We start from the raw sequence: 22912 nt of genomic DNA, 5'->3' as shown, positions 1-22912 counted from the left end.
GCCAAGTAGATTAAAAGTAAAAAAATCTAGTTATAAATAATCTAAGCATGTTTTTTTTACAATGTTTTTCACTAAATAAGCACAAGGAAGGATGATATTTAATAATTATATACATAACAAAATGCAGTAATAAGCATTAATGCATGCCTACATCTTACCTTTTACACTTTAATATTTGAAAAACACCATTCTAGACTTCCATTAACATTTTTAGTGATAAAAGCATGATGCATCTGCTAAATTACTTGCTTACCATATATACTGTTTTAAACTGATTATATATCTCTGTCTTTTTTTCTATCTTTTTAGTATCCAACTGAGGCCCCAGAGTTTTCTGCAGATCTCCCTGTTCCATTGGTCATCATGTGGACCTCTCAGGTAGTCATAAATTACTTAAAACTTTTTGAACAGAACAAATTGTTATTGAAAAGTTGATTTGGCTTTTTATCATATTACCAAAATTGTCCCTTTTTTTTTTTTTTTTAGAAAAACAATTAAAGTGCAGTGTTTTTAATTAACAAAGTGTTTTTTTGGCATTTGAAGGTGTGTTTTTCTTGATAAAAGGTGTTCCGTTCCACCACCACTTTGATGTTGCTTCCATAAAAAACAATAACTCCGCTCACAAAGGCTCAAACTGTGCCAAATAAACTGACAGGATGGCGATCTGGAAAGCTACATATGTTAGCAGCCTCTAATGAGCCTCGACGAGTTTCCTCTTACGTATAACAATTAAAAGCGAGAACGGAGACCCATTTTTCACTGTCGTTTTCTTTTTATCATCGTCCTATGTTTTCGCCTCCTCCCCTGAAAAATAGGCTCCTCTTCAGTCATACGTTTGCTCCAATTACTTTGAGGTGGATGAAAGAGACTTGGCATATTGCACAGCAGTGGTGTGAGTTAGGGAGGGTTGTGCGTTGTGTTGGATGAGGGATGGCAGTGGAACATGGCTCTCTGACAGAGAAGACCAGCTCAGCACATAGCAGCCTTCTGTCGGCTGAAGTCCTGCTGCGCTGCTGATGTCTTGATTCATCTCCTCTGTTCAGGGAAGAGAAAGGCCTGTCTGCCTGCCTCTCACATACATTTGAATGAGTAATGATTACCTGCGCTCAACTGTGTGTGTGTGTGAGAGAGTCAGTGAGTTTGTGAATAATGTATAATATGGATCAGGAGATTTGGCGGGGTGTGCTCTTTGTTTGGTGGCGGACACAGCGGTGCAGGTGTGTCTCAGCGGGATTTGCACTCAACCAGCCACCCAGCCCGACTCCTGGAGTGCACAAAGAGAAACAATGCTCACTGCATGAATTTTACCCCCTCAGTCTGTTTCAAAAAATTAAATGGCATATACATAAAAAGTTTAGGGTCTTTAAGATGTTTTGAATGTTTTCGAAGTAAGTCATACGAAGTTATATGCTTACCAAAGTGGCATTTATTTAATCCAAACTACAGTAAAAACAGTAATATTGTAAATAAAAATTAAATGCCTTTACTGTCACTACTATGTAATATCATATATATGTATATATATATATATATACACACACAACATTTTTATTAAATATATTTATCTATTACACATATCCATGCAATCTGAACTGAAAAATATAATTATTATATTAATATTATAAATATATTTATATATCACTTTTTTCATTTAGTTATTTAGCAGATGCTTAACAAATAAACAAAAAAGCTATTTATAAGATATTATAGTCATAAGAGATAACAATATTGACATTCTTCTAAAATAATAATAATTATTATTATTTGTTTTGTTTCCCTAAACATGTCAACTACAAAACAATGATAAAAATTAGAAATGTAAATTAAATGTAAATGATTGCCATTTAATTATTGAATATATTGATATCTCTAATTTTATTTTATGAGCGCTAAATGGTCTAAATTCATTGTCAAAGGTATCCATTTATTATCTATACTGAGATACCAATGACCAAGACTGTGTTATTGATTCAACCCTATACAGTGATAATGAATGATTACCATATTCATGTACATTTATGTTTATATTGTACTCTAAGGTACTGTGCTTCAAAGAATGGTAGTACTCATTTAGAGGTCATTTATGACTTTATGACATTGTGTGTAATACAGTATAATAATCATTTGTTTAGCCCAGCATTGCTTTATTACGTGGTGGGTCCTTAACAATCACAATTATAGACTATGAGCATTAAGGAATACATATTTCTCTGTGTGCAATTATTGATTTATTTACTTGACACTTGTTCATTAAGTGACTGAAAATGCACCATTGAACATTATGAGGAGGGACCTAATTGGGAGAGTTAACAGAACAGTAAGCATGCTGTCACCTCACTGGGGAGGAATCCATTGTGCCGCTCCACATTTCAGGCACATTTCCAAGAGAAATTCAATTATGAGGACATCTCGCCTGCACCATATATTTAAATAAAAGCATAACTATAATCACACAACCGGCATTAATTGGGAAATAATTGCTGTGTCTTTGCACCTGTTCAATGCTAAATTGTGTGTGCTGTATTGGCACAATGACCCATCATATTTGTTTTATGCTGTCCTTCCTATATCGAAGCATCCTATCCTGTGTGGCATCAGGAAAAATCTAATTCACATTCATGTGTTCTAGTATTAAGAAAGACTAGATTTATCCAGATTACTATGCTGTTTTTCTGATGTTCCTATCTGCATATCCCTTGCCTGTCTTAAAAAAAAAAAGTCATTTGATTTGTTTTGTTATGTTCAATTACCAGCTCTGGCTGCTCCATTCAGCTCTGACTCTGTGCTCTCCAATTTAACATGTATGGAAATGTATCAGAGAATCAGGCACATAATCAACACACAAATTATGTGACAAAAGAAAAACACATGAGATCTCATCCTCTAAATGCAGCCAGTTCTTTCCCTCTTAAATCAGCTGAGATTGATTGTATTATGTTGTTGAGATATTACAATGCTTCAAAATTACTGTTGACAAATGTGATTTAACATCTCGCAATCGAAAATCAATCTAGTTTTATCAATCTAGTTTTCCTTTGAATCACAGCAAAAATACACAGACCACTAAAAATACACTGTGCATTTTTTTTATACTAATATCTAATAATCCTTATTTTTCAGGGTAGAAAAGGTTAATCAGCTGTTTTACTGTGTTCACATTTCAAGCTACAGCTAACATTTTTTGACCAAGATCCTCAAATATGATGAGACCCCCTTCTAAAAATAATTTAAAGCAAATCTTTTTAAATAGGTATCCATCTGTCCATTCTTCAAACTATTTGTCATATTGAATAAGTCATAGCAAGTTATACTGTGTGTGTGTATATGCATGTTACTATGACTGTAAATAGAATAATAAATAATATCAGTTAATATCATAATACTCATTTCCACCCAGTTTTTAAAAAGCAGAATGAAATAAACTAATTTCAAATTCTCACATTGACTTTGACAGCCCTAAAAATGTTTTGTAAAAAAAAAGAAGACACTTTTCCAGAGACTTTCCCCTGGTCTAAAACCACTGGTCTAATTAAATAGATGATTTAAAGATATGCTAATTATAAATAACTAAAATATCTAAATTAAAATATCATTTAGTTTTGATTTTGAAAGTTTACCTTCAGCAGTATATGTGTACTTACAGTGCTTATAGCATATGGGCGCTTAGTGTGGCATAATTTTATATATTCAAAGTTTTGATAACACACAAAATGTTCATTTCAGTTGTTGCCTTTTTTATGCTAAAAAAAGCCTATTCATATTTATCATCATTAAAAATAAAGCAGTGGTTGTGGCTTTGAGCAGAGAGGATCTGGTGTCCAGACTAAAGCGTTCTGATTTTGGGCTGAGATTAAAGACCTTGAATTGGCAGCCGGGTGGAAAGCGAGGAGTGTGGGTCTGAGGTCACAGCAGTGTGGGCGACCTGTACTGCCTCACTCTGACAGCATGGAGTGAAACAGGGCCAAAGCCCATCAGCTGTCAATCATCAGCTGTGATTTATGAGCGGTCATACTCAAACCATTAGCTCTGCCTCACCACTGGACAGCTCCAAAGGAAACAGAGGCCTACTGTGTTTGTATATGTTAGAATTAGAGGAAGCCGTTATGCTGAACCGTAGATTGGTCGTCTGTGGTTCTCTGTGATCAAGCGCTATTGCTGAATTTCTCTTGTTTGCTGATCTATGAGTTTTGGTCTTTTCCTGTTCAGTCACTTTTTGTATTTGATTTGTTCTTGGTTGGTGCTTTAATCAATGGTTTGTTGACAGGTAGTTGATGAAGACTTGGCAGGACTTCAGTGGGAATGTTTCTTTTTTCTTTTTCCTCCCCGAGTGTTGATGGCAGAGGGCTGAAGAGTTTGTATAAAGCAGTGATATGAAACCAGACATGTGGACCGTATCAACATTTTCCATATGCAGAAGTGTTCAGGAGTTATTAAAGACAGCCTAGCCAATGTCAGACTGAAAAAAAAACCCTGTTGTTCCTGCATATCAAGAGTTGCATAAGATTTTAAAAGGATGCTATTTCTAGCGTCTATAGGCACTTCTGAAAGTCGGAAAAACGTTTAAGAGTACAACTGCTGACTGAGAGGCTTCATGTTCATTCAAACTGAAATGTTTGAGCCAATTGGATTTTAAATGCAACACAAAAAATCTAATATTAAAATATGATAATTGATTAATTGCATGACATTGGCAAAAAAAAAATCAAATGCTATGGCAGAAATCATGCACTAACATTTGGTCAATACAATAATTTTGCTCTTTCTACTGATCATTTTAAAGTTGCCATGAAATGTACTCACTCTTTCTAAATAGATGTTATTGGTCCAATGATGTTTTTTATTTTTTAAATCAAAACTTGATCTTCTGGTAAAATGACAGACTTGTCTCTGCTGACGTATGGCAGACTTTTCCGATCATTTAGTCTGTTTAAACCCCGACTGCAAGCTTATGTTATTAACAAACAATGACTAGAACAAGTCCCCGTCCTACACTTTTGTTCTTTTCTAATAATCTGTTACACTTGGATGTATGTCACACAATACACCAGGAAGAAAAGATCTGATGCTACTTCCTTTTTCTGTCATCACCTCCCTAATGTCGCCATTTGACTTTTCTTCTGTGGAAAAAAAAAATTAATAAAAATGATCTGAACTGTTCTTTTCCATGCAATGATGATGCATGATGATCACTGGCTGTCAAGTTCGGTTGCATTTTTGTTTGATTAACAATTTGGTTGAGTCCACCTAGGACCCCAGTGGGTAGCTGTTTGTAATGTCTGATCAAACATAAACATTCAATTAAAAAAATTTATAGGGTACAGATTAAACTAGCAGTCTAATCAACTAAAGGTGTGGTCACATTTAACACCGTTCAGCTAATTTTTGCAAGTAAAATCCAGTCATTGCAGTTGGAATCCAAACAATGAGGAAAGTCTTGTAAGGGTAAAAGATTCCTTCAAGCAGATTCACAACAGGTTCAGTTTTTTCCACTGGAATTTGCACATTGACCAATAGCTGCTTGATTTGAAAGTGACTTCTGTGTGAGATACAATTCATACACATTTATACACAATTGACAACAGACATTGGACCTTTTTCGTAAATTTTAGTTGAAATTAATATGACAGCACCTTAACCGTATGCTAAAATAAAAAAACAACAACAAAGAATAATAAATATTTCCATTCACAATGTGGTCCACAGAAACAAGAAATTTAGACCGGTTTGGAACGACATGAAGGTAAATAATAATAAAATGAAGGTAAAAAAAAATATTATTATTATTCGTAAATAATGAATTTAAAAAAAGTAATATAATTTTTTGGTGAACTGCCGCTTAGTGATAAACATAAGTCAAATACCACCTTTCAAGCAGGAAAAATACATCTGAGACTAATTCATTGCCCTTTTCTTCTATACCCAGAGCACATTAGCCAATGTCCACAGTCAGTTCCTGCTAAATGTGGAGGCTCTGTCTGAGTTCTGGTCGGTGCTGGATGAGATAGATGAGCAGACATGGGTACTGGAACCAGAAAAACCCACAAAAGCAGACTCCATGAGAAGGATCGCCATTGGTAACATTACATTCATATTACTACATTTAAATCTCATTATTTGCAGATCACCCGCCATCCATCCAACTATGCCCATCCACAATCATTTCCTGTGATATTAAGCTGCCATATCGCTGTTCTTCCCCAGGAAACAATGTCTCAATAAAGGTACAAATTGACCCCAGACACCCCAAAATGCTGCCGGAGTGCTGTTTGCTCGGGGCTGAGCACGGTAGGCATTTTTCATATCTGCAAATCTCTCTGTTTATCTCCATACAGCTTTTATTACGGTTTCCTGCATGTGAGAGGCAGCTCGGATGTGAGAAACTCGTACCTCCCTCTCACGCTCTTGTTTTTCAATTACCTCCGTACATAAGTGCACATGCTGTAAATGCTTTACTGCATTTAGACAGGAGCGCTACAGCTGGAGCGGCCGAGCTGACAGCCAGCAATATGTTTGCGGCGCAATGTGCTTTTAGATTTCGAGTGAGATGGTGCTGGAATGGAGGTCAGTTTGCACTATTTAAGCAGCCGTGATTGTTTCTTTAAATCCAAGGTCATGCTTGGCTGACAATAGCACACAGAACACATTGTCAGTTGCCTAGCAATGTTATTCATTGATATTAAATCCACACTTCAGTAGTCAAGACGGTGGCAGTCGCGGACCCTCCGAGCGTGGGGTCAGACAGAAATATTGCTTTTTGCATTTACAAATGACAAACAGAGAGTGTGGCTATCACGTTCCTCCCAGATTGATCTCTCGGGTGGAACAGCCATGATGAGCGCGTTTTATTTGAATTATTTGAATATTTCCCTTTCTGTCAGACTGTTTGTCACAATGGGAAATGCCCTGTTCTTTTGCCCGCTCTACTGTGGCATTTCTTTGAGAGAATAGAGATTAGAGGTAAGAAATGACGCGGCTGTGCCTTGTCTGTCAGTGCTCTCCGATCAGGTGAGGAACGCTGAATGAGAGATGAGGTAGAGTTAATTGAAACTGCTCGGCTACATTAGAGGGGTGAGCGCCGTTCTTGCCTTCATATACAACACTCCCTCGGGCTTGTTTTTGCCATGCAGATTGATTGTTATGATTTATGTTGATGGCATTTTTGTCCCCCAGTGCTTTGCAAGCATTATGAAGTCCAGTGTGGATTGCTATTACAAAAAACATAAATAAGTGTGTATGTTTTAATACGATGTGACAGAACAGATAACAGCTTACTTAATTTAACAATTCTCAATAAAAGTTAAAGGTTAAATGTCCATACTTGTTATTTTATTAAATGGTAAATAAAAAAATGTGTTGACATATAGTTACATTTTTTAATAATTAGTTAATATTTAAATTAATGATTTAATTTAAATGAATATGGATTCATGTGGATATATTTGTAAACAATATACACAACCATTAAAAAAAAAATATATATATTAGACAAAAACACATTAAATTGATCAAAAGTGACAGTAAAGACATTTATAGAGTTAAAAAAAGAGTTCCATTTCAAATAAATGCTGTTCTTTTGAACTAAACTGCTCGGCTACATTAGAGGGGTGAGCGCCGTTCTTGCCTTCATATACAACACTCCCTCGGGCTTGTTTTTGCCATGCAGATTGATTGTTATGATTTATGTTGATGGCATTTTTGTCCCCCAGTGCTTTGCAAGCATTATGAAGTCCAGTGTGGATTGCTATTACAAAAAACATAAATAAGTGTGTATGTTTTAATACGATGTGACAGAACAGATAACAGCTTACTTAATTTAACAATTCTCAATAAAAGTTAAAGGTTAAATGTCCATACTTGTTATTTTATTAAATGGTAAATAAAAAAATGTGTTGACATATAGTTACATTTTTTAATAATTAGTTAATATTTAAATTAATTATTTAATTTAAATGAATATGGATTCATGTGGATATATTTGTAAACAATATACACAACCATTAAAAAAAAAATATATATATATATATATTAGACAAAAACACATTAAATTGATCAAAAGTGACAGTAAAGACATTTATAGAGTTAAAAAAAGAGTTCCATTTCAAATAAATGCTGTTCTTTTGAACTTTCTATTCAAATAACCTGAGGCAAAAATGTATAACAGACTGTTTTTAACATCAGTGATAATAAGAAATGTTTCTTGAGCACCAAATCAGCATATTAGAATGATTTCTGAAGGATCATGTGTCACTGGAGAAAGCTGAATCTGCTGAAGATTCAGCTTTGCCATCACAGGAATAAAATGCATTTTAAAATATATATTAAAATAAAGTAATATTATTTGACAATATTACTGTTTTGCTGTATTTTTGACCAAATAAAAGCAGTCTTGGTGAGCTTCTTTCATAAACATTAAAAAATCTTACCAAAAACGTTAAACATTGTTTATTAGTATTGTTTGCTAGTATCGACTTAATACTGAAGCAGCTGTACTTTTGACTTTTGTCACTATAATTCTGTAATTATAACTCTTGCTTTTGTCTTTCAGTTGTCACTCCTTTAAGGAATAAGTTGAATGCTAATATGCATTTATGGTAAGCAAATAATTATACATTTCTGTTTGATTCCAACTACTCTTTTTTTTCGAAGGAGGTTGAACAAGATTAACGAGGAATCAAAGTGGATGTTGCATATTTCAATGCAAATTTGCCATTTCATGTGCATGCCACACATATTGTTCAGTGGATATCTGTATTACAGTGTAAAATGAATCAGAAACCACATGGTGAGAATGTCTTGGCCCAGAATGTTGATTCTCAGTGATATCCTGTATTTTTTTGGGCAGTAATCACTGAGCTGTATTCATTATGCCATCATGACTTGACTGTATGCATTTCATTAGTGTATAAAGGTCCGATTTCCTTCTCTCCTCATAGGAACCCTGACTGCAGTGTCCTACAGAATATGAAGGATGTGTTGGAGATAGAATTTCCATCACCTACCACCCACGAAAAATCTGTACGTTGCATATTTTCATCTCATACACTGCCACTTACAATTAGTTCTACAGCACCATCACATTTGAAGCTTGCAGGGTTTTTTTCCCCCCTCCTTTTCTCTTTATGTTTTTATCATCGGGAGAGGTGGGTACGGATTTCCTTTAATTGGGTTGTTTACAGATAAGATCATTACAATAACAAAGGCGACAGAATCTTCAGCACTATCAAGAGCTGTTTAATCATAGCTCCGCCATTTATCTTTTTCTCCTTGTGTGCATTTTTTATGCTTTCTCTCTTTCAGCTCGCGGGTTGAAAGGGCGCAGTGTTTATTCACAGTCTGTACCGCAGATTAATGCTTGACCATCATTAACATTCTGAAGCGAGAAAAGTTTACTTGACCAGATGTTGAAATTTTTGTCTTCTATCCTTTTAATGGATTGCTCAGGGGAAAAAAAGCCTCTAATTATCTGAACAGCAATATGCAAACACGGACAGTGGAGGAGAAGAGAGCAGAAGCATGGGGGGGGGGTCAAGCATATATAGGGTTGATGAGTCCACCTGAGTCTCCTCACCCTGTGGGAACAAATATGAGCCACCGCGCACCAGCAGGGAGAGTGAATTTCAAATGCAGAATTTCAGATCAGACTCAGGGGTACAATATATGAAAGTGATGCTTTTCATTTAGTTTTAGTTTTTATATATATTATTTTCACCATTAACTCACAGTGATTATTTACTCACCATCATGTGATTCCAAACCTGTATGACTTTCTGAATGATTTCAGTGGAACACAACTGGAGAAATTTTGTTTCAATGTACAGTACTGGTCACTATTTACCAACCATGCAATGAATGGAGACTGGATTTAAATTAAGATTAAGATTAAGATTTAAAAAAAAAGTGGTCCATACTTCCTACGAAGAATTTTAAAACTTATTGTGAAGTACAAATCAAAATCATTGTTTACTGAAAATCAGTGCATTTATATATATATTTTTAGAGTTGCTGAATATTTTAATTGAATCAGTTGATCCAGTTCACAAAACCAGTCTGAATGATTCATTCACAAATTCAACTCACTGACTCAGTTGCCAAGGCAAGCTTTTCTAAATGTTCAATTTGCATCTTATATTTATACTTTATTTCAGCTTTATTTAAATTACAGAAATTTTCAGTTTTAATTAACATCAACTCTGCTTACTGGAAAGGAAGGTTATCGGTTTAAAAAAATAAAACTGTTTCTCACACAAAGCTATCTAGCGTCAAAAGACTTAGGATATATTTTATGAGTGGACCACTTTTATGATGCTGCTTTTATACACATCTTTTATGAAAATTAAAAGATTCTATCCCCATTCGTTTTAATGGCATATAAGAATAACTGGTAGATTTGTCAAAATTTCTCCTTTTGTGCTCCAAGGAAAAATTGAAAATCCTACAGATCTGAAACACAAAGGTGAGTAAATGATGACATAAATGTCATTACGGGATACACCAAGCTATCTTTTTCCTTCATTGAAAGCTTGTACATTTGAAAGCTTATCTCATTTTGTTGCTGTATACACAGAGTTTCAGTGTTGAATGTGGCATCTGCTACTCTTATCGACTTGAGTCAGCAATTCCAGATCAGGTCTGCAATGACCCGCGCTGTGGCCAGCCTTTCCATCAAGTGTGTCTTTATGAGGTAAGAGCTTCAGATTCAGCAATCAGAAACACTGACCCTCAGCCCATACAAAAATAAAGTTTAACAGTATTGTAAACAACAGAACAATTGTAGATTACCCTGCTGAGACCAGTATGCCATTTTCTAAAGTTTTTAATTTGGTATAGTATTTATTTCATCTTTTGAGTTATTTGTCTTCACAGTGGCTGAGAGGTCTGCCCACCAGTCGCCAAAGCTTCAGTATTGTGTTTGGAGAATGTCCTTACTGCAGCAAGGTAATAGTCAACTTGATCACAAAAACACAGCAAACACACAATTAAAAAATCACTTTATTTAAATCCACAAATACATGTATAGTGCAAAAATGGCTGACAAATAATTCATGCTAATTTCTACTTTTTTTTTTTTTTTTCAGCCCATCACTGTGAAAATGGTCACAGGAAACGCTTAACAAAATCTGTTCATTCAGAGTAGGGGTCAAGTGTCATTACGGCTCCAGTGAGGGTAATACCAACAACAGTCAGTACCATAACAACAAGGAAGATCAACATTCTTTTGATTGGCCATTTAGCCTGATTTTCTGATTTCCCAAAGCCATCTCCTTCTCTGTAATGGTACCGCGTCCATTCATCTTCCTGTCCACACACATCACTACCCCAGTGGTTTCCTTCATCGTCAGTTTCTTCCCACTGCTTTGGATTCCAGCTGTGTTTCCTGCTGTAGTTCCCCCAATAATCGACTTCACTGCTGACTTCTGCATGGTCGTCATTTAGTGTCAGAGTATGTGTTTGCTGGTTCTCGTAGTGACCGTTTTGTCTTCCCCTCATGGTCATCCAGGTCTTGCCCTCGTAAACATCTGCGTTCCTCTTTGCCTGTGTTGGTGGAGCACATGTTATGTTTTCAAAATATAAGAAATAGAAATGAGAGGGCTGGTATGTTGAATTTGTTAATAGACTTTTGTATAATATAATAAACACAGCAAAACATATTTGTATTTCCTGTGACTCTTGATGCTTTTAAAAAATTGATCAATTTGAAAAAGTAAATGATTGACTGTGCTCTATTTGGCATTTGGCCTGCACTCTGCTGCTGGTTTTACTTGTTCAAGTTCCTGTCTCTGCCGTGCTCCTGCTCTTGTTCTAGGATGAACTCGTGGAGGGAGGGGCTCATCTTCATCACTGATGTCCTCATCACTTTCATAAGGCCTAGGACTTTGCCTGATGCTTCCTTTAGCAGCCATGTCAGCTTTGTTTTGTTTCTATGAAGATGACACCAATTAATAATATCAATGAGAGTGTATTAAACCACTGCATGATAACACTATATATTAATTATGTATGCAAGAGCAACTTTCTATTTATCAAAAATACTGAGAAAAAAGTATCAGTTTCCACAAAAATATTAAAGGCATAGTTCACCCAAAAATTTTAATTCTGTCATTAATTACTCACACTCATTTTGTTCTAAACCAACAATTATTCTCTTCCCTGTCATCTTATTTTAATAATATTTACAATGTTGCTGTATTATTGATCAAATAAATGCAGTCTAGTTGAGCATAAGAGAATCAAAAACATTAAAAACCTTGCAGACCCCAAACACTATGAACGGTAGTGTAAATTTTCATGTATATTGTAAATACCCATTTATACTGTGACAAACGTAAGTTGATTCTTAAATTAAACAATTGGCTTTTAAGCCAATTTTATTCGGTTGTTTTTAGAATTATACCTGTTTGTGCGTCTCTCGTTTTGTCTTGCTCCAAACTGTGTTTGATGTTGACCCGCGCAACTCTTCCTCATCATCTTCCTCTGCCGTCACCACAGGCTTTGATCTTGCTGTTTTTTTCTCAGTAGTCCTGGGTTGGCTTGCAGCCTGTGGGAAGTTAAATTAAATGACAGGAATTTACTTGCTTTTGTCTCTGAGCATTCACAAGAGAGAGAAAGTGAGTATTCAGTGTTCCCTCCCTGACCTGGATCCTGAGAGGAGAGGACCTGCCCTGATTAATCACATCTACTGCTCTCCCTAATGTGGCAACTGTCCAAACTAAGTTTGGCCACAGATCACCAACGAGGTCAGCTGTAGGCAAAATAAACTCCAGGAGTGTTGGAGTGACACAAGGAGCCGTTGGCCTCACACTGCCTGACGTGGTTTCAGGAGAGCTGAGGCACGAGGGGGACATTGATGGTGTTGTTTTAGCTTTTATTCAAAGGAACTTCAGCTACATCTTCTAGAAGGAGATGAACAGAACCACAGAAAAATAGAACTACAAAGAAAAGAGGATTCAAATCTTAATGCCCTTGCTCTTGACACTGATGCTTTCCATCTGTGCAAAAGGTGGTCAAGGTCAGAGGAAAAAGACACTTCTGCACACTGCTTTATAAGAACTCTCCATTCATCTTTGAGAAAATTAACATTCAAATACATTGATACAGCAACCATCACCCAACTACCTGCGCACAAAACAGGAACATCTATGTATTCACTGAAGGAACAATCAAATCTTCTCAACTTTGAACTTGCAGTATAACCAATCCAGCCTGAGCAACATCATCACACACTGTCCTGTAGTCTAACCCCTATCAGGGAAACACATTTTTAGTCTAACACTTGTCTGGTGCATCTGGAAAGCTCCTACATCTAGGTCAGGAACCACATATTCAAGTTGGAAACAAAATACAGAAATAGTTGGGGGAAAAAACAACAACCAATGAATGACAACAACAGCTCATTGTTTATCTTGTATCACTGGGTAAAGATCAGGGTTGTGCAGAACTGTGAGTGCGGTCATGTTTACCATTGTCTGCCGAATTTTCTTGCGTGAAATCCATTTATTTCAATTGAAATCCAAGTGATCAGGAATTATGTGTGAGGACAGATTTTTTTACTGGGTTCAAGTTGGTCAAGGGATCAAAATAAAGCTTAACAACAGCTCATTGTTTATCTTGTATCACTGGGTAAAGATCAGGGTTGTGCAGAACTGTGAGTGCGGTCATGTTTACCGTTGTCTGCCGAATTTTCTTGCGTGAAATCCATTTATTTCAATTGAAATCCAAGTGATCAGGAATTATGTGTGAGGACAGATTTTTTTTACTGGGTTCAAGTTGGTCAAGGGATCAAAATAAAGCTGCTTGGTTTGAAAGTGACTTGTGTGAGCTTCATACATCGCTACAATATTGACTTCTTACCTTTTTTTTTTTCAAGTGAAATTCCACTTTAATTTCTTAGTTCATTCATGCCATGATATTTTTTATATTATTCAAATCATCATTTGATTTTTATGATCCATGATTTATTTATAAAACACTTGAAAATGCAAAGGTCAATCTAAAACTAGAACTGAGATATGTTCTTCAGGTGGTCCACAGTGTTACTGTGCAGAGTGGTTTCAATATCAGGGTACAAAGGAGAGTAAATGACACCCTAAACACTGAGGGTATTTACCAACCCTTCTCCAAATCCTCAACACTGAGCCTTCTCTATTGAACCACAGAATCAAACTGCTGGACAGCTCCACATAAAAGTGAGAGGCAATTCTAACTGGCAATCTTTTGGCCTCCGCAAAATGTGTGTATTCAACAGTCCCAAATTGGGTTGCTCGGGTGTTCGCAAAAGCTCAGCGTTTCAAGTTGGCAGTGATCAACTGTGAAGTGATTCCAGAGGAATTAAGGTCTCTCCACTCCAGACCTCTTGAGATCAAATAAGCCTTTTGGCAAGGTCAGCAAAGGTTAACCTATGACACCACGGTCAAGATCCACCAGCTTATTCCCCTTATAGAGGAAAAGTGCCATTCTTGTCTCTCATAATAGAGTGCAGGAATTCAATGTAGTGTATTTTAGGCAGTTCAATTCTGAATGCGCATACAGACATTGAAATACACTGCATGTGATTGCAATAAATAAAAGTGCTTTAATTAAATAGCTCTCTTGTACGTTTTTGACACTGCACTGAGCTGTGGCCCCAGGCTGAGGGCCTTTAGTAACTTTGAGTCTGTCACCACTGTGTAAATCATTTTTTTTCTGGTCCGCACCACTTCGGCCCAACTGCCACGCCGGCAATAGGCCAATCAGACGGCTCTAAGCAGAAGTGGGAGTCAGTGTAGCAGGGAACGGGTCAGAGGAAGGTTCCCAAACCTGAGCATCTCCTTCTCTCTCCCAGACAGATAAATCTGCCGCAGCCCACAGGCTGCTCTGAATGCTCCAGCCCCGGCTCATATGGTCTCTATTAAGACTACTGGGCTGATGTGCCAAAGCATCTCACACTCACCCTTTGTGTGGTTGGCGTGGCTGTCTCCAACAGTCTCGGCCTAGAGAGGTCCAATGGGCCTTGCGGCCCGGCCACTGACAGAATCTTCCTGAGGGCCTGGTAGTCTGGCTTTTCATTGTAGCCAAGGTTTTTCACATTGGACAGGTACCTGGCGATCTCTACAAGGGGTCAGAAAGAAGGACATCTGAATATGCAAAACCTAAAGGACTAGTTCACCCAAAAAATGAAAATTATGTCACCATTTACCCTCATGTCATTCCAGACTTTCTTTCTTCTATGGAACATATAGAACATATGAAACTTTCAGTTTTTGTTCGAACAATGAAAGTTGGGGTCAAAAACTTTCAAGTAGCATGAAATTAATCTAAACACCTCCATTTATTCAATTAATTTTATCAAAATTAAAGACTTTATTCACTTTTAAATCAAATCAAAACATTGACTGACATAAACAAATACAGACTACTGTACATTGAATATAGCAACACAAATCTCAAATGTCAAAACTCATTGGTTCTTGCATGTCACATGACCAAACATCATGACGTTCTTATCAACACATTTGATGTAGGCTGTGCATGCATGCATACAGGACAGAATTGGACTATGTCATTCATGTTGTATGGATTAATCTCACGCTACTTTTATGTGCTTTTTAGGGCTTGAAGATTTCGCCTTTCACAATATGGATAACAACAGCTGAAACATTCTTCAAAACATCATCCTTTGTGTTCTGCAGATCAGTCTTCTTTCTTGGTTGGACTATAACTTTAATACACTTTCATAAACAATCCTGAAAATCAGATGTTGAGCAGGACACATTGTATCCTAAATGTATCCTTTTATGAAAACTATAGAATTGAGACTACTGTGGAGGTGGACTGTGGTTCCATATTTGCATAATTCACAGATAAACCCCAACTGAGCTGGTCTGCATGTTTTATGTTGATGTATCCTGCAGTTGACCTAGATGCTTACCGAAAGCATGCACAAAAGTTTGGCCAAGTGACAACCTGCATCTGCAGACTTAATTTTCATTCCAAAGGGAACACAAACCACATCTTCCTAACAAATGGACGGTGACAGAAGCACAATGTAGAAGGGCCTCTCTGTTCATATGAGAACACAAATGTGTGTCTAATATGGGCACCTTCCATTCTTCACTGTAATAAATATGCTAGATGCAGTGCTACACCGGTGCGCATTCTCTTTGTGGCAGCCCAGCTGAATGTATACCACATGCGCAGCATTGATGCATGTTAGAGGTCTTATCTTTCTGGTCCAGCTGCAGCCAGCCTCTCAAGGTTGGGGGAATAAGGCCTCATCATAATCATAGATCACAAAGCCCCCTTTCAAAAGACGCACGTGCCCTCGCTCCCTGTGGAGGGGGGAAAGATACTGCAGGGACGCTAGGGCCTGTTGATGAAGGAGAGGCAAGGAGATTGCGCTTGTGGGGATGGCAAGGAAGCTAAGTCCCTGCCCCATATCTTGTTGATCAATGCAAATGGTCTGCACTCTCACGTGCACCTACCCTTGCTGGAGCCGGAGGTGGACATGTTCAGGACAGAATCTGGCAGGTTAGACATCAGCCTGTGGTCAAGTGATGATAAAGGGAAAGGTTAACCAGAGGTCCTGTTGCAAAATGTATCTGAAAACATATCTTTGCTTTCGACTCATGGAAATACACAACATATTTTTACATTTTTAGTATGAAGAACTATATTCTCTATTCTAAAGATCTGCAGAGTCTTATAATCCACAGCTTAAATTTCCAGACAAGAAATAAAATCTGTGGCCTTACACCTTTGGTGTAGTTTTTACGCTTTAAAGCAGTTGAGTGAATAATTCAGGCTGAGTAAGCACATAAAGCCTCTGATCAGCAGCCACTGTACACAACAGAGCACAAGGCCTAGACCTGTGGTGAAGATGGGAACGTACTTGGCCTTGGCCTCCTGGACCTCAGCTGGGTTCTTAAGAGATGAGAGCCAGGGCAGAGTTCCACACTGCCAGTGAAGCAAGCAGTAGCCCAACACCTCCAAGTCTCCTCGTCTGGATGGGGCTGTTGGAGAAAGTGAAAATAAGGAAAAGAAGTTGAGTGCCGGTTGAGAAGCAAGTTAAAACCCATTGATTGAATGACCCGTCCATTGGCTGCTGAAATATGCCCTTATAAAAAAGGAGGGGGGGGGGGGGGGATTGGGGGTTGATAGAGAGGAGTATTTTGTTTTCTCAGCTGGTGCCCTGGCGTGCCTCACAGGCTAATGGGGCTTTTCTAAGAGAGGCTGAGAGTTGAAAGAGTAGGTCAGTTTCCTCCCACCAGCGTTCCTCACATCTCTCTCACACTCCCACCTCCTTCGTCTGGTCTGGCGACTCGTCCAGGAACCTGATCCTGATGGCCTCTGACATGATCCAGACAGCCTGTGGCCCGGCCCAACACTCTCTCCGATGGAGAGCCAAGCAGTAAAACAAAGAAATAAATGTCTGGGCCCAAATAGTTTCCACATGTTTCTGGATTTCGTGGGGTCTCCGCTGGCCTTAAGAGAAGAGCCTGAGAGCGTGTGCATGTGCATGTGCTACCTAAACCTCCTCCAACTCCACCTCTGCTGTAGCACATTACACAACTGCCATCTAGTGTAAATGTCTTTTGTATACTAAAATCTTTTTACAAGGCCACTTCATCTTTTATGGTTCTCACATTTATTTAACATCCAGGAAAAAACTCTAGGTATCAATACAGATTTCTTAAATCGGTTTCTTTCTGATTCACAAACTCTTGATTTGACTTAGATTTTAATTTGTTTAAATTTGATTCCAACTCTTTTGGAAAGGATGCAGTCCTTACATATTCTTACATTTCTAATTCTGTAAATTATACCAAGGTTCAGACTGATTCAAATCACTAACTCATCTTCTTGGACTATTCATTACAAGAACCGACTCATAAGAGCCTGATGCTTCAATGGGGATTGAAACATTCAGTTAGGAATCGGGCAACACATCACACTGTATGTTTTTGTTTCACTGAAAAGAACCAGCTCATGAGAGTCATTAATTTAGGAATCAGACTACATGATTGTTGCTGTTTATATTTGATTTACTAAAGAGAAGCAGCTCACAAAAGAGTCAGACTACACTGGTCATATTGCATGTTGCCTGTGAGAACAACTCGATAAAATATTTTTTTCTTTTTTTAACCAGCACTACATTTTTTTATTACATTTGTCTGACAATGCTAAACAACTCTAGATTCTACGCAACTGTTCTTAACCTCAGGAGCAGAAGAGATTAGTACTTTTGGAATATGTACTTTTGGTCTTCAAATAAGCCCAAGAGAGCTGGTTTCACACTTGCATAAGCTCAATGGGAATCTATCCCAGTTCAGTTTTAACAACACCGCTCTAATGTTACAGCAAAAGCATTTGCTTATGAGCACTGGGCGTGAAATGGCTTCACTTAAACCGACTGCTTAGTCTTTCGCCAACCAGACAGACAGCAGCAGCATTTAGATATTAAACATAAATTTTGAATCCCAGCTATTAAACTAAAATACATTTTGGGTCAGACTGACCAATTACAGGTTGACTTTAAGCCAAGGACCCTCAATGAATTACATTCACCTAAATTTAAATCTGAATGGAACGGTTTTGTCAGTTCCGCTCATATACGAGAGTTAACCTCCCGTTAAGCATGTCCCTTCATGAAAAGCTCCAACTTCATCAATAAGGGTAAATTAAGGCACATCATTTGTTCGTGCCTAGAGAGTGTATTAACTCAATACTGTAACTGCAGTCCATCTCCTGAGAAATTACCCATTGACTGCATTCTTCAAAAGGGAAAATCTCTGCCTAAATCCATGGCCATCATTGATCCTGCCATGCCCATTACGGAGTCAGCCTCCCTGCCCGCTAGCCAGCAACACCATTAGGCCACGTATCTAGGTTTTCTTTATTTTTCTTCAACCTTGACCAAACTAATTTAGCAAACACACAATTTAATAGAAAAGATTTTAACATCCCTCACAGGTGACCTTGGGGGGGAAAAAGCCTCTTAAGTGGCATGTAAAAAGAGCACTATGACTAAAGACTAAAGTGCACAAGATAAGACATGCTCTATAAACATTTTGTCCGTCTCTGTAATAGGAGCCAAAGGGGTGGGCTGCCTGGCCTAGTCCTGACACCGATTCACTTATAAAAAAGGCTGAACCACAAGAATAATGTATTCCAGGCTGAGCACAACACCTTCCATCAGATAGAAGCTGTTGTTCATAATTACGGCCTATTGTTATTGTGATTATCCAAAGCGCCATGTCAAACTCTTGAACCTCTCCTTCTGAATTTCAGCCAGCTCATTTCAAACCTACAGGTGATAATTAGGCCTTTAGCATGGGGTTCAGCGGAACACAAAGTGCCCGTCTCTGCACTCCTCACCATGGTAACAAATCAACATCTACACGGTGTGCCAAGGGCCAAAAGAAAATTATCTACATTCATCTACAGGTCAGACCATGCAAATGACCTGCACAACAGCTGCCGACAGCCTACGTCAAGAAGGCTAGTGAGGTGACGTCGGCTCGGCCACAGTGTGTTTGATAGTGGCAGGAACAAGGTTTGTCAAATTTACAGCCTTGCTGCTTTGAGTTTAGCTTTAGGAGTGGATCAGAACACTGAACCCCTGAGTCGGTGCATCAGTGGGTAGGTGTTTTTATAAACTCTCAAGTGTTATATCACTTGCCATATGCAGTGTGATTTACACAGTACTACTGGCCATCCATTTACAGAGCAGTGAGACAGAATCAGGACCATATGTAGAATCCTGTACATGAAAAGTTAACAAATTGTATCAGGTAAGAACATGGTCTTGTCTGAAAGCAGCCAGACCTTCGTCTGAACCTGAGTATGATTTACTTTCTGATGTATCAAACAATGTGTTGTTCTGAGTACGCACTATGAGCTACGAGTCATGTACTTTTTCCCTTTTATATCACGAAACAGTAATAATACACCCAGGCATTCCCACTTATTCATCCTCCACTAATAAAACCAACTTAAAGGGGTGGTTCATTGCGATTTAACTTTTTTAACGTTAGTTAGTGTCTAATGTTGCTGTTTGAGCATAAACAATATCTGCAAAGTTACAAAGCTGAAAGTTCAATGCAAACGGAGATATCGTCTTTTAAAATTCTGGCAGTTTAATGCCTACAAAAACGGCTGGTAGGGACTACAACAAGTTACTTCCCGGGTTCGTGACGTCACAAACCCAGATAAACCTTGCCCCCGGGAAAAGGCAGCAAAGGGGACGAGGCCATGCTGCGCTGCTTTAGAGAAGAGGAAGAAAAAAACTAGGAGTGCACGTAAAAATCTATTCATATATGAATCGTGATTCTGTCTTCTAACGATTCTAATGGATTCACAAGTTTCAAAATCAATGTTCTCAAGCAGCAGTTCTTAATACTGTTCCTCTCGTCCCCCTGCGCACACGCTCTGCATCTCTCTCTCTCTCAGCTCACCTCCAACAATGAACGGTTACATTTATACACTTATTTTCACATAGTTATGAGAAGCGTTAAACACGCGTGCAGATGCCGTACTGTATTAAAGCTTTAATCAGGATAAAACCGTATATTAAAAGCTATCATAAGCAGTAGCATTTACAAATAACAGCGTATCTAAAAGTATGAGACAACAACAAACAAAAAACATAGGCCTACCATTAAAAGCCATGCTTGCACAGGTTCTGCACGATCCTCTTCAATAATATACTCTGCTTCTCAATTGGGCTCAAATTTACAATACAACCAGAGCACATGCCGCCGAAGTGAGGGGCGGGACGTTAAGACGCACGCTAGAGGCAGTTTAGCCAATCACAACACACTGGGCTAGCTAACCAATCAGAGCCCATCGCCTATTTCTGAGGGAGGGGCTTTATAAAAGAAGAAAATGATTAGCCCGTTTCTCAGAGAAGGGACAGAGCAGTGTGGAATAAAGGTAAATTATGTGAAAAATAATGAATTTTTAAAAAAATGAAGCGTTAACACATGTTAGACTGCACCCCATAAACACAATCAAGCCTAGAAAAAACCCAGTGAACCACCCCTTTAATAATGTAACAGTACTGTTAAAGAAAAATATGGAACTAACTTGTTTCAATCTACATCATAGCCTATTTTTTTTCTTGCCAGTGATTTTCTAACTTCTTGATACCATGAACCCCCAAATATGATATTGTCCTTAAAGGGATAGTTCACCCAAAAATGAAAATTTGATGTTTATCTGCTTACCCCCAGGGCATTCAAGATGTAAGTGACTTTGTTTCTTCAGTAGAACACAAAGAAGCCGATAACAGAAAAAATGAGCCGATATGGGCCGATACCGATATGGTGGCCGATATATCGTGCATCCCTATTTTTAACTCAAACTGTTGCAGTCTGTCAGTCACATAATGAAAGTGAATGGGAATTACTGCTTTGAGAGTCAAAAAAACATACACAAACAAAACCAAATTAAACTCTGCGGCTTGTGACGATACATTGATGTGTAAAGTTGAACAGTATTTATATCATTTTTTACGTTTTTTTTATGTCTGAACTGTCCTGAGCGCGTTCTCAACTGAGACCTGTTACCGCCACCTATCTCTCAAATGGACCATTGACACTATATCTACAATCTCAATTAGGAGTGTCAATGGTCCATGTAAGAGATAGGTGGCGGTAATGCACTTATAAGTCTGCGATCTGCCGTAAAGCAAGAAGAAGACGACGGCTGTTGAGAACACACTCAGGACAGTTCGGACATTGCGGTGAATCAGAGGTAAAAAACAATATAAATACTGTTCAGTTTCTTGCACAGATCGATCATTTCGTGTCTTTACACATCAATGTATCGTCACGAGCCGCAGGGTTTCATTTGTGTATGTTTTTTTGACTCTCAAAGCCGTGATTCCATTCACTTCCATTATATGACTGACAGACTGCAACGGTTTGAGTTAAAAACCTTCATTTGTGTTCTACTGAAGAAACAAAGTCACCTACATCTTGGATGCCCTGGGGGTAAGCAGATAAACATAAAATTTTCATTTTTGGGTGAACTATCCCTTTAAAAGGGATTTGCTTCCAAAAATATAAAGGCAGCTATATATTTTAAAGTATGTATCCCTATTGTTTTTAAAAGTGAGAAAAACAGGCATGCTACTTACAATAAATAAATAAGTCTAAAAAATGATATACTAAAGAAAATTACTGAAACTGTAATATCACCAAATTCAATAAATGTGTAAACTTAAAATAGTATTGTGTTAAACATATATATAATATAAGCATATACAGTGCTGCTTGAAAGTTTGTGAACCCTTTACAATTTTCTATATTTCTGCATAAATATGACCCAATTCATCATCAGATTTTCACACAAGTCCTGAAAGTAGACAAAGAGAACCCAATCAAACAAATGTGACAACAATATTTTCTTTGTCATTTATTTATTGAGAAAAACGACCCAGTGTTACATTTCTGTGCGATGCAAAAGTATGTGAAGCTCTATGATTAGCTGTTAATTTGAGGGTGAAATTAGAGTCCATCTGTTCAGAGGTGTTTTCAAACAGTTGGAATGATTATCAGGTGTCATTGCCTGCCCTGTTTTCTTTAGAGAACAGGGATCTAAGAAAGTTGGATCGTGTTTGCGGAAGTGAATCATGGCACGAACAAAGGAGATCTCTGAGGACCTCAGAAAAAGAGTTGTTGTTGCTAATCAGGCTGGAAAAAGGTTACAAAACTATCTCTAAAGAGTTTGGAACCCAGGGTAACTTCTAAGCAACTAAAGGCCTTTCTCACATTGGCTAATGTTAATGTTCATGAGTCCACCATCAGGAGAACACTGAGCAACCATGGTGTGCATGGCAGAGTTGCAAGGAGAAAGCCACTGATCTCCAAAAAGAAAATCACTGTCCGTCTGCAGCTTGCTAAAGATCATGTGGACAAGCCAGAGGACTATTGGA

The 22912-nt window shown here is 37.8% G+C and overlaps 2 protein-coding genes across 5 annotated transcripts in view; one reads left to right on the top strand and one right to left on the bottom strand.

The window, feature by feature from the left end:
- The window catches only part of LOC107585345 (E3 ubiquitin-protein ligase FANCL-like), an 18081-nt gene extending 6924 nt beyond the window's left edge, over positions 1-11157 (top strand). For all 3 annotated transcript variants that reach the window (XM_016272347.1, XM_016272348.1, XM_016272349.1), the window contains 8 exons: positions 310-378; positions 5924-6074; positions 6202-6285; positions 8546-8591; positions 8934-9015; positions 10565-10681; positions 10864-10935; positions 11076-11157. In XM_016272347.1, the coding sequence (XP_016127833.1) occupies positions 310-378; positions 5924-6074; positions 6202-6285; positions 8546-8591; positions 8934-9015; positions 10565-10681; positions 10864-10935; positions 11076-11111 (657 nt within the window). In that variant the 3' untranslated portion in view covers positions 11112-11157. The remainder of the gene's footprint in view (positions 1-309; positions 379-5923; positions 6075-6201; positions 6286-8545; positions 8592-8933; positions 9016-10564; positions 10682-10863; positions 10936-11075) is intronic.
- LOC107585344 (serine/threonine-protein kinase VRK2-like) overlaps positions 11100-22912 on the bottom strand; it is a 14902-nt gene continuing 3089 nt past the window's right edge. The window contains exons 5-10 of one of the 2 annotated variants that reach the window (XM_016272345.1): positions 16865-16985; positions 16458-16516; positions 14927-15084; positions 12392-12535; positions 11760-11918; positions 11100-11532 (exon numbers count right to left, since the gene is read on the bottom strand). In XM_016272345.1, coding sequence (XP_016127831.1) covers positions 11122-11532; positions 11760-11918; positions 12392-12535; positions 14927-15084; positions 16458-16516; positions 16865-16985 — 1052 coding nt within the window. In that variant the 3' untranslated portion in view covers positions 11100-11121. The remainder of the gene's footprint in view (positions 11533-11759; positions 11919-12391; positions 12536-14926; positions 15085-16457; positions 16517-16864; positions 16986-22912) is intronic. The other variant, XM_016272346.1, reaches the window with a different exon arrangement.

Source organism: Sinocyclocheilus grahami, unplaced genomic scaffold (assembly GCF_001515645.1).
Source record: "Sinocyclocheilus grahami isolate Dianchi unplaced genomic scaffold, SAMN03320097.WGS_v1.1 scaffold69.1, whole genome shotgun sequence".
NCBI lineage: Eukaryota > Metazoa > Chordata > Actinopteri > Cypriniformes > Cyprinidae > Sinocyclocheilus > Sinocyclocheilus grahami.
The sequence above is the reverse complement of the archived record's forward strand: the minus strand, read 5'-3'. Positions and strand labels throughout refer to the sequence as shown.